Source organism: Gekko japonicus, unplaced genomic scaffold, assembly GCF_001447785.1.
Source record: "Gekko japonicus isolate JY-2015 unplaced genomic scaffold, Gekko_japonicus_V1.1 scaffold969, whole genome shotgun sequence".
Lineage (NCBI taxonomy): Eukaryota > Metazoa > Chordata > Lepidosauria > Squamata > Gekkonidae > Gekko > Gekko japonicus.
In genome coordinates this window covers 683,053-694,810 of record NW_015168076.1, presented here as the reverse complement: position 1 = coordinate 694,810, position 11,758 = coordinate 683,053, and the positions used below count along the sequence as shown (strand labels likewise).

At 44.7% G+C, this 11,758-nt stretch overlaps 1 protein-coding gene across 1 annotated transcript in view; it reads left to right on the top strand.

The window, feature by feature from the left end:
* Positions 1-475: 475 nt before the first annotated feature.
* The window catches only part of PLXNC1 (plexin C1), an 88,782-nt gene continuing 77,499 nt past the window's right edge, over positions 476-11,758 (top strand). Inside the window, exons 1-3 of the mRNA XM_015414638.1 lie at positions 476-720; positions 5,089-5,173; positions 5,283-5,342. Coding sequence (XP_015270124.1) covers positions 476-720; positions 5,089-5,173; positions 5,283-5,342 — 390 coding nt within the window. The remainder of the gene's footprint in view (positions 721-5,088; positions 5,174-5,282; positions 5,343-11,758) is intronic.

Below are 11,758 nucleotides of genomic sequence, written 5' to 3'. Positions count from 1 at the left end.
GATGGCCAACACAATGACCCCATCTACAGTAACGGACTCCATGTTTGATATCGTGCAGATGGACACTTCGACACCAATAGCCTTACTGATGACTTTGGTCTTGCTACAGGTGGCTAAGGTTCCGTGGTCTCATCCAGCTTCCACCCCTGCCTCTAGCTGGAGAATAGATCACATGTATAAGGTGTAAGAGCCGGGCACTGAATTTTTATTCACACACCCCAAGCCTAACTTGGTGGTAGTCACCTCCTCTTCCAAAGGCAAACGCAGTCATTCCACACACCCCGAGAAAGAAGGAAGGAACCTAGATTACTTTGGAAGAAAATTTTATTCCGCTGGAGCGCTTGGTATCAAGACATTGAACTATACTGAATGTATGGGATGATATCAGTTTGTTCTCTGGGAACAAATTTCTAAATTTATTGCAACCCTCCCCGAGGACTTTAGCCATCAAGCTCTCAGAATTCAAAAGGAGGGCATGCTCCTGGCTAAACACCAGCTCAACACAGCTAAGCACATGCTGGATGTGGCGGCCAAAACACTGACTTTGGCAGTTACCCTTAAGCATCATGCCTGGTTGCGTTCCACAGCCTTGTCACAAGATACTAGAACTCTCATTGAGGATCTTCCATTCGAAAGCGAGGGCCTTTTCAGTTCCACGACTGATACTGTCTTGCAAGATCTAGACAAAAGCATTAAGACATCTCGTAATTTAGGGATCACGTTGGCTCCTAAATGAAACAAATCAAAATCCTGGAACCAGTCATGGTCTCGCAGATCCTCTGTTAAGTCTTCCCTGGAGACGCACTGGCAACAGTCACCCACTGTGTCATCTCACCGTTATGAACACATCTAAGTTTTCACCCGCCACTCAATCTAGGGCTAAGACCCCTAAAGTTCCCAAACAGAGCCTTTGACACACGTCATCTACTTTCACCCCCCACCTGCCTGTCTCCTTACCTGGCTGCTTGGCAGCGAATAACATCAGATCGGTGGGTACTCTCTGTTGTCAAGAAGGGGTACCTCATAGAATTTATTCAGATACCTAAGCCCCCCCAATTCTGTGCTTACTCCACCATCCTGCATGTTCCTGGAAGAAATCCAGAATCTTCTTCAAAAGGACTCTATAGAACCAGTCCTGATGTCGTAACGTCACCACGGGTTTTACTCCCGTTATTTTACAGTCCCAAAAAAGGATGGAGGCCTCCGTCCCATTATGGACCTGAGGGAACTCAACCGTTTTATCTCCTATCGGAAATTCCGAATGACAACCTTGCAAAGCATTCTCCCGCTTCTCGGCAAAGATGTTTGGATGGTAACCCTAGACTTGCAGGACGCATATTTCCATATCACTATCCCCCCATCTCACAGAGGGTTTTTGCATTTTGCAGTCGGAGATGGCCGTTTTCAATACAAAGCCCTCCCCTTTGGGCTCTCAACAGCTCCCAGAGTCTTCACAAAAATGATTATTGTCATCGCGGCTTACCTCCGTCTCCAAGGTGTGCGGATTTTTCCATACATCGATGACTGGTTGCTGGTAGCAAGCTCCAAAGAGAGACTCTGCTCAACCATATCGATTTGACATTGGTTACCATAGATGCTCTGGGCCTGAGGGTGAACCTAAAAAAGTCAGTGCTCCTTCCCTCATTAAGAGTCCAGTTCATCGGGCGATTTTGGATTCAAAGGTTTGCCGTGCCTTTCTTCCTCCCAAGAGGGCAGACAACATTATCACTCTCATTGACCTAGTGAAGAAACAGGGAGATGCATCGGCAAAACAGATTCAATGACTCCTAGGGCTGATGGCTGCCACCACAGTGGTACTTTTTGCTAGACTATGGATGAGACCACTTCAGCTGTGGTTCCTCAAGAGGTTCCATCCACAATGGCAGCCTCAATCTCAACAGTTTGTACTCCCTGCACAAGTGCTGGCTTCCTGAAGCGGTGGGAAACTCCAGGAAGCCTTCTTCAGGGAGCCCCATTTCATGCACCCAGCCCTGAAATGACCCTCACCATGGATGCATCCCTGTGGGGATGGGGAGAACATCTCAAAGGTGTATGCATGGGCACCAGGTGGGAACCTCACGTGGCCCACAAGCGCATCAACTTTTTGGAACTGTTGGCCATCCAATATGCCCTCAGATCTTTTAGCCACCTCATGGCTCACCACACGGTAGCAGTCCTAATTGACAACACTACAGCATTGTGCTACCTGAATCGGCAAGGGGGAACAGTGTCCAGGGAACTCTGCTGACTAGCCTTGGAGATTGCCAATCATGGGGCGTGTTCCCCCTCGCAGCTCACCTGCCCAGGCTGCTCAATGTGCAAGCAGATTTTCTGAGCTGGGGGGGGGAGCATCCCTTCACGAGTGGGAAATCAACTGTGAGTATCTCCAACCAGTTTTCGACAGATGGGGTCACCCAGAAATAGATGTGTTTGCAATGCATCAAAATGCAAAATGTCACCTGTTCTGTACCAGGGCAGGATGGGACCCTCTATCTCTGGGAGACAGTCTCCTTTACCCATGGTCCCACAGGCACGTGTACCTGTTCCCACCAATCCTTCTGTTTACCAAAGTGCTGAGCAAGCTCATGAAGGAGCATGAAGGCTTGAGGGTTCAAGAACGACATGAGACACAGATCTGCAGAAGCTGTCTGACCCAGACTGGCTCAGCAGCGTTTTATTTAGCTTTCCCCCTTTTCCCTCCTCCCTGCCCTGTATATTGAAAAGCTACAAGCAGACTCTGAACTAGAATAACAGGATGTGCTCTGCCCACAGCTCACCTTCTTATCTTTACCCGACTCTAGCCAAGTTTCTTCTCTCAATGATCTCGCCAGTACCTTGCTCACTACTGCCCAATCTCTCTGTGGGAACAGAGACCTCTGGGCATGCCTCCAGAGGTTTGCCGTCCCCACAGGAGCAGCCCTGGTGCATCCTCATGACCCCATGTGTCGCGTCAGCATTAGTTTCTGACTCTATTCCACATGTCCCAAGGTTCCTTCGTGCACCTTCCTCCAGCACCAGATCTCATCCTGGCTCAGGGGCATCAAGTGCTCCACCACGATGTTCCACGCCTCAAACTCATGGCGTGGAGGATCCCCTAGCACAGCTTAAAAGCAGGATAGATCACATTCTGTTGAACTGTCACAAACTGGCTATGCGTGCTTCCTATGATGGGAAATGGAAGACATTTTTAACTTACCTTGAGTCGTTAGGTTTACCTCTGCCTCCTACGACCTTGGTCGCAGTTTTTGGATTCCTATTGTCCCGCTTAGACTTGGGCTTTAGTTGTGCCTCATTGAAGGTTTTCCTGGCTGCGATCTCCGCTAATCATCCTACGGTGGGTGGCTATTCCGTTTTTTCTCACCCACAAACAAAACAGTTCCTGAAGGGCCTTGCTCACCTCTTCCCTCCGGCGCATGGCCCTACCCCCACCTGGGACTTACCTTTAGTGCTGTCCAAGCTGATGGGCAGACCATTTGAGCCTATGGCCATGTCTAGTCTACATCTTCTCTCATGGAAGACTGCCTTTTTGGTAGCTATTACCTCAGCAAGACAAGTGAGCGAGTTGTCTGCACTCTGTTGAGATTCACTGTACTTAGTTTTTCATCATGATGGCGTCACCTTGGCCCTGGATGTGTCTTTCCTGCCCAAGATTGTTTCCGAGTTCCATTTGCAAGCTGACATTGTTCTTCCTGCATTCTTCCCGTCCCCTGTGAGCGACGAGGAAGGTAGTCTTCACACATTGGACATAAAAAGAGCCCCACTGTTCTACCTAGATAGGACAAGGCCCTTCTGGCAGTCACCAGCCTTGTTTGTCTCCTACAACACACTTGTGCAAGGCAGGAAGCTCTCTTCACAGCATCTATCCAAGTGGATTGTGGAAACAATTAAACTGTGCTACTTGCTGGCCAAAATACAACTTCCGGGTCCGCTCCAAGCGCATTCCCACCCAGGCAGCTCAGTGACATCTGTTGAGCTGCAACCTGGGCTACTCCTCACACATTTGTCTGCCTTGGATGTGTGTCTTCATCAGCATTCTGCGGTGGGACGGGCAGTGTTACAGGCAGTGCAAGTCTAGGACCTTCAGCTCCCTCCTCCAGGTAGGCTTGTTTTTTGCTTGTTAATCTCCCAGAGGTGTGATGCACAGAGACCACAAAGAAGATAGGTTGCTTACCTGTAACTGGTGATCTTCGAGTGGTCATCTGTGCATTCACACCACCTGCTCTCCTTCCCCTCTGCTTTCAGTCCTTTTGTTCTTTGCTCTGAGACTGATGGCAGTGGTCAGAAGGAACTGGCGGGATTGTCCTGCCCCTCCCCTAGTCATGCGCAGTGGGGCTGGTGCGAAAATCCTTTTCGCTTTCTAAGAAGTACCAATCGAGGTTGGCACAGGCACACTATATCCCCAGTGTGAATGCACAGATGACCACTCGAAGATCACCAGTTACAGGTAAGCAACCTGTCTTCCTCGTGCTCCGAGCTCAGCCAGTCTCTCGGGTGATTCAATCAGGAATGATTCAATCCCAGTATATAACAATTGTACTTGCTTTGTTGTAAGCTGCCATGAGGCCTGCTTGCAGGGAAGGGCAGTCTAATAAATCTAATTTAATAAACAAATAAATACAAATAATAGACTGAAGGGGCCAAGTGAACCTTAAAATTAAACAAATTCAGAATTTTGGGGCCACTGCTGAAAATGCTGTGTCACGTATTTTTACCCAGCATACCTCAGGCATCAGGTATTTTCAAGGGAGGGTGCTGTTGTCATTAGTGGCATAATTGGTGGTGTCACCGAACCCTCCTTTTTATTTTTTGCTCATGCTTATGTTGATATCATTGTGCAAACAAATAACCAGAATGATCTATTACGCTGGACAAATCACACTTGAGACTACTGTCTTCTTATGCAGTTCTACTTACAACAATAAATGATATACATAACAAATGTATTTGTGCCCCAAAACTTAATATTTTGTGGCAAATAGGCACCTATGAATCTAGCAGGCACCTATAGATCTGTGCCTCCCCCAGGTTTTAGATAATCCTCCTAATAACCCATGCAATTGTGTAAATTCATTTTTGATATATTTCTAGATGCTCAGAATGTGGAGACTCTAACTGCACCTGGGATGCCAGGGAACAAATATGTGTCTCCTCTGATGTGACTTGCAAACCAAAGGTAAGATTCTGTTTTTGTGAAATTAAAGGCACTAAATACAACTTTTTATTTGATGAACTGTTGAATTTTTTAGATGATTTGACATATGTCAATATTTATACTTTTTCAGATTCCTTGTGCTGGTCTTATCAGTGCTTTGGATGACAAATATTCCGCACAAATATTACAGGTCAGCTAATGTTCTGAAATTCCCACCTCTTTGCCATTCTCCCCAGGTTTAAAGATAAGATCTAAAGTGTTTCTTCCTTGCCCTCATATTTGCCAGATTGTGGCTGTCCTGCACCATGTAAGAAGAGGAATGTTTGTAAGAGAAACTGTTATGAAACATTTGTTTGTGCTGATATGTATTGATTGTAGAAGGCCAGTCATGATGCAAGAATCCTTATAGTCACCTGTGTCCAGACTGCTTCCTCATTCATTTCAGTGAAGAGATCTGATCAACATGTGCATTCCTTTGTGCTCAAGCTTGTTGAGTGATCTTGGGCTAGTAATTCTCTTGCAGCTTAACCTACCCAACAGGATTGCTGTGAAAATCAAATGGGGGAAGGGAGAACCATGAATGCTGCATTTAGCTCTTTGGAGGAAGGACAAATCTACTTGTAAATAGAAAAATAAATATTAGTTAATTCTCTTTATTCACTTCATTTATGCCTTGCCTTTCTCCTAGTGGGGACCCAAAGCAGATTACGTAATTCTTTTCCACTTTATCCTCACAGCAACAATCCTGTTAGGCAGATAAGGCTGAGTGTGTGTGTGTGTGTGTGTGTGACCGGCCCAAGGTTACCCAGCAAGCTTCAGTGACTGAGTGGAGATTCAAACCTGTGATTCCTAGATCCTTGGTCAACACTCTATCCACTACACCAAACTGGCCTTGCTGTGCACAGTGTTTCACATTTTTCTGTGATTTATTTTATTAATTACCGTTCTATCCTGCCTTTTTTTCCAGAACTTCAGGACAACAGGTATTGTCTTCCCCAGCAATTAATTTATAATAAAGTCACTAGTATCCAAACGTAAACCAATACTTGAATAAGCAGCAGCAGTGATACAAAACAGTAAACAGTCAAAAAGTTTAAGGAAAACTTTAACATATATGTCAGAAATTACCTATTGCCAAAAAACTTGAGAAAAGAAAACATATTCACCAGATTTCTAAAATGTTAGACTAGGTAGCAGGTGAACAGACGCTGGGAGAGAATTCCACACAAAAGGCACTACAACAGGAAAGGCCTTGCATCTGGTAGCCATTCTCCTTCCATCAAAAGGGATTGTAGGTCCCCTTGTTATATTTATATATTAAATTAATGGCTACATTTACATGTGATGAAGTGCATATTATATGTTTCAAAGGGCTTCTCAAGGAACTGGATCCTTTGAGCGTATTTTTAGGTATTCAGATTGGACTCATTATCGTAGCTTCTAGTTGACTTAAGACATTACTGAACATATCTGTTTTCTTGATCTCTTCTTCTCACTCTCAAGTTCAGATTTCCTTCTTTTGGAAATCTTAATGGTCATTTCAGCATTTGAGGGTGGTAAGGTTGTTAAAACATTGAGATCAGTTTTCATGTTATGAGAAGTGAGAAATCTGAAAGTGAGAAGTCAGTAAATGGTGCTATGTGTTACTTTCTCCGAATGGAACAGTCATCATACCACTTGCTTGGACTTTTAACATGTCAATTGTCCCTCAGAACTTAAATTGTTCTTGGAGAACATACTTCCATTGTTGCTATGTTGTTTATTACAGAGAACTGTCATACCTAAGTGATCTGAGCTGGCTATACCTCCAAGCTTTGAATACTGTTGAATATCGACCCAAACTTTAGAAAGTCTCGTTGGTTTTTCTTGGAAGTACAAAAGAAGTACATTCCTGACTTGCCCATTGAACTAAAAAAGATTTTAAAATGTTTAAAACTGGGTGGATCATTCCCAGATTTCTGCTGAACATTGTGCCAGATTTAATCTTGTTTATTTCTATGATAACATTAAATATCAACTGTAATTGTACATGTTTCAACATGCTTCATCCTCTTTATAAACAACAAAATAAACATTTCAGTTGTGGAAAAACAATTTCCTGGAATTTGCACAAACAATTTTTTTTTCCTTTCCCCCGTCCCCTGAATGTCCCACACATGGGCACCCTGTGCTGTATCTCAGACTGCATAGAAAATCCCTTCATTCTCAACAACGATTTGGTATATGGAACGGTTTAACATTTGTACAGTGCTACAACAAACCTACAATATAGATCAGTATTATTCCCATTTGTAGAGCTGAAGTTGAGATGTTTGCTTAAGGTCACTTATGGGTTTTGCATCAGTTCTGATATCTTACTGTTTGATTTAACCCCTGTCTTCCACACATTTTCTGGAGCCAGTATCTTCTTCCTCACATTGTCCATGGGTTTGTGCCCCCCCCCAGTTCTTTCAGGATCAATTTTACCTCGATCTTTTCCTAGCAATCAAAATTTAATTGTGTTTTTTTTGCATGTATAATGTTTCCTGCACTTTTGTTGGTTACCCCATCTTCCTGCCCACTTTCCACTGACTGGACCATGACTATACTGTCTCTCCTCCACCTCAGTAATGAGGAAGTTTTATCCCTTGTGTTGGCAAAATTTGAAGTATTTTTTTTTTAAACACTCAGGAATATAGGAATGATCATTGCTCTTTCACTGTGCTTGCAGCAATTGGTACCTTTTTCTTTTCTTTTCTTTTGCCATAGCCACTTGCTTCCTTGCACTTCAGAAGGCACTCATTCATCTTTCCAGCCACTCAGCCTTCACTCTTTGCCTTTTTGGCTCTCTTGATTTGAACCCCCCCTCCGTTACTTCAGCAGTTCGAGACCCAAGTGCCGCATGACGGAGTGAGCTTCCGTCTCTGGTCCCAGCTCCTGCCAACCTAGCAGTTCGAAAGCAAGAAATTGCAAGTAGATAAATAGTTACCACTTTGGTGGGAAGGTGACAGCGTAGGACTTCTGGTTTTGGCGCTCGTTATGACGGTTGCATTCTCCCGGTCCTCTGGGAGATGATCGCCAGAACCCATGGCTAGGAGGGGGTGCGACTGTCCGCATCCCCCATGGAACCCTTGAGATTGGTTCCAAGCCATGGGGCACCAGAATGCTTCCCCTTCGGTGATCCTGATGGTGGTGGGGGGCATCCATGCCCCGACGGTCCTACTACAGAGTTTCCCAATGGAACTAGAAGCGCACACTGGATCAAGCGCCGGGTGATCAAGCAACTTGGAAATTTAAGTGAACTGAAAATCGTGTTGCCACTGAACTGTGAGTTAAGTTGAAGCGAGAACAACAAAAAGAGCCAAAAGCCGCCCCGTGGGAAGCAAGAGGGGGAAGCAAGGGGGGGAGGGGACTCTCCTCCAAGAAGACAAACATAAAGAGAACTTTACTGTTAAAGCGGGGGGGCAGGCTTCTGAAGTGAAAAAGACTGAAATAAAGGACGTTTAAGAACTTTAGAGACTGTGATAACTTTTTACAAAAAGTAAACAATTCCTCAAAAATGGCGCCTCCAACAAGGAAAGAGGAGAAAGAGAAGATATCAGAAGTGCAAGTCCAGCGAGTGTTGTGCCTAGACAGGACACAAGCTCAGACCTTCAAAGGATCTTGAATGAAGCACTACGCCCTCTGCTGGAACAAGTGACAGTGATAAGTCAAAAATTAGATACACAGTAAGCTCAAATAAATGAGACTGTCAAAAAAATGGATCAAACTGAACAGGAACTTAAAGAAGTTGATACCAATACCAAAAAGCTGGAAAAACAAATGCAGGCAATGGAGAAGAAGCGACAAACAGACGAGTCCCAATTGTTACAGTTGCAAATGGAAAGGGCAAGCTAATGCCCTAAGGTTCCAGGGAATTCCTGAGGAAAGAGGGGAGAATCTCACACGGATAATGTGCGAAGCACTGGGGCAAATGGCAAATATTAAAGCGATGACTTTGCAAAGTGATATTGATACGGTCTATAGATTGTATGCAGAATTTATAAGGAAAAATAATCTGCCAGGAGAAGTGATGGTGAGATTCTCCAGAAGGAATACGAGAGACCAAATTCTCAAAGTGGCTAATGGAGTTACCCTGAAAATCAAGGGCAAAGAGATAAAGGTTTTAAAGGACATTCCATTCGAAATAAGGAAGAGAAGACGCAAATATAAGGACTTGGTCGCATTTTTACAAAAGAAACAAATTTTCTACAGGTGGATTTTGCAGAAGGAGTCATCTTTAAGTTTGTGAATGGAAAAGAGAAAATTGACACTGAGGAAAAGGCAAGAGAATTCTTGCATCTTCATAGTTTCCCAGCAGATGTGGATAAAGAAGAAGAAAAAGACAGTCCAAAGAAAGGAGGCGGAAATGGAGAGGAGTCATCTTCTGGTGAAGAATCAGACTCAAAGTTGGGGGCTGTGGCCCCAAAACAAGGATATAAATTGAGGAAGGCAAAGGACAAAAAATGATTTGTTGTCATAGTTCTGAAGCTCTAAAAGATGTTTAAAATAAGAATTCTTAGGCTCTATGAAGTCACAGCAGATGATGTTTTCAATTAGAACTGAAGTTTACTAGATGAACATGTTCAATGGTTTAACATGAGTAATCAGATATATAAGCTTGTAATATTGTTAAAGCAGTTTGTATGACACCCACTCTTGGGTTTTTAGAGGTTTCTTTTCTTTATCCCATAGTTTGTAGACCCTCCCTTACTTTTTCATGTAGTGTTTAGTTATAGAAAATGCAATAAAAATCCCCTTTGGGACAGCGTTCTGTGCACCTTGGCATCTAGTCATGCTGGCCACATGACCAAGTAAACATCTTTGGACAGCGCTGGCTCTTTGACTTGGAAATGAAGATAAGCACCACACCCCTAGAGTCAGATTCGGCTGGCTTTCAAGCAAGGGAAGCCTTTACCTTTACCTTCCCTCCCAAAAGAAGAAAACTTTCTCCTTGTGTAGGCAAATTGATTTTTTTTTACTTTTAAAAAAGCCTTGATAATCCTGTGCCTTCTCCCCTTTACTGTGTGTGGGGTTTTTTGGGTTTTTTTGTGTGGGAATCTGACCTTTTTAAGGGTTTGGGGTATCTGTTATCACTTTCATTTTCTTGGCATGTTAGATATGTTTACATGGCTAAACATTTAAGTACTGGCTGCTTGAAAACAATTCATTAAATGGGGAAACAATTGACTCTTCTCTGTTTGCTTCTTGTTTGTCAACAGAAGAACTTTTAAAAATCAGTGTGCAACTCCAAATGTCCAAATTTTGGGGTGAATCTTTGAATGGAGGGCATTTTTCCACAGGGACAATAGGAGTATTCTCCTACATGTGCATGCCAAGCCCCTCTTCTAATGGATGCACTACAAAAAGAAAAAGGGGTGGCACTATGACACCACTAATGATGTTTTAACGTGATTTTATGTGGTTTTATTAGTATTGTATCAACTGTGTAAGCTGCCCTGAGCCTGTTCGCAGGGAGGGTAGGGTATCTCTCCCTTATAATAATTGAATAGCAACGTTCTATTTCGCAACATTCTAAATTTGGCCTCCTTAGTGTTAGGCCGGAAGAACTGCCACTCAGAAGACACTGGCTGGGTTGACTGGCTGTTTTGTGCAGTCCCGCCCAGCGTTCCAAGGTCATTTGCATATGGAAGCTGATTGGACCTCACTCCATTCCACACCTCAAACTCCCCCCCCCCCCGCAAGGCAGTTGGCATTTTCAGTTGCATAACATACCTCATAGGGGAGAGGAGAATGATGTCAGCTGCTCCCTAGGCAGAGGCTGTGGGGTTTTTTTTTGTAAAACTTAAGACAGACAGGCAGATAAAGGTTGGCTGATGGTTGCCAGGAAAGGACATAGTGTTGCCAACTCCAGGTTGGAAACTTCCAGGATATTTTAGGGATGAAGCCTGCTGAGGGTGGGATCTGAGGAGGAGGAGGAAGAGGGGGACCTCAGACAGATACAATGCCATACTGCCCACACTCCAGACAAGCTGTTGCCAGTCTCCAGATGACAGCTGGAGAGATCTTAAAGCTTTGGTGCTACTTCAGTGTTGCAATTTATCAACAGAGTAGTGTTTTGGAAAATCTTTAGGAATTGTTTGGTGCATTTACGATGGGGCTCCTGGGGAACTATTGTTGCCAATCTTGGCCCAGCAGCCATCAAACCATTCTCTTCAACCCCCTGCTGTGCAGCTGACTTTCCCCTAGGGTTGCCAATCTCCAGGTGGGACCTGGAGATCTCCCACTGCTACAATTGATCTCCAGATGACAGAGATCAGTTCCCCTGGAGAAAATGGATGCTTTGGAGGGTAGACCCTATGACATTATACCTGCTGAGTCCTTCCGCCCCCCCCCCGCCCAATGCTGCCCTCTACAGAATCCACCCCCCAAACCTCCAGGTATTTCCCTCCTTAGAGCTGGCAACCCTACATTCCCCTCAGTGCCTGTTGGGAGTGGGTGGTGAGGGAGGGGAAGGAAGCGGGCGACCGGAGGCTTCTGCCTCCGGTCTCTGGTCCTGGAGTGGGGGGGGGTGGAAACGGACCCGGCAGCCGGAGGCTTGCACCTCCAGTCACCGGCCCTGGAGTG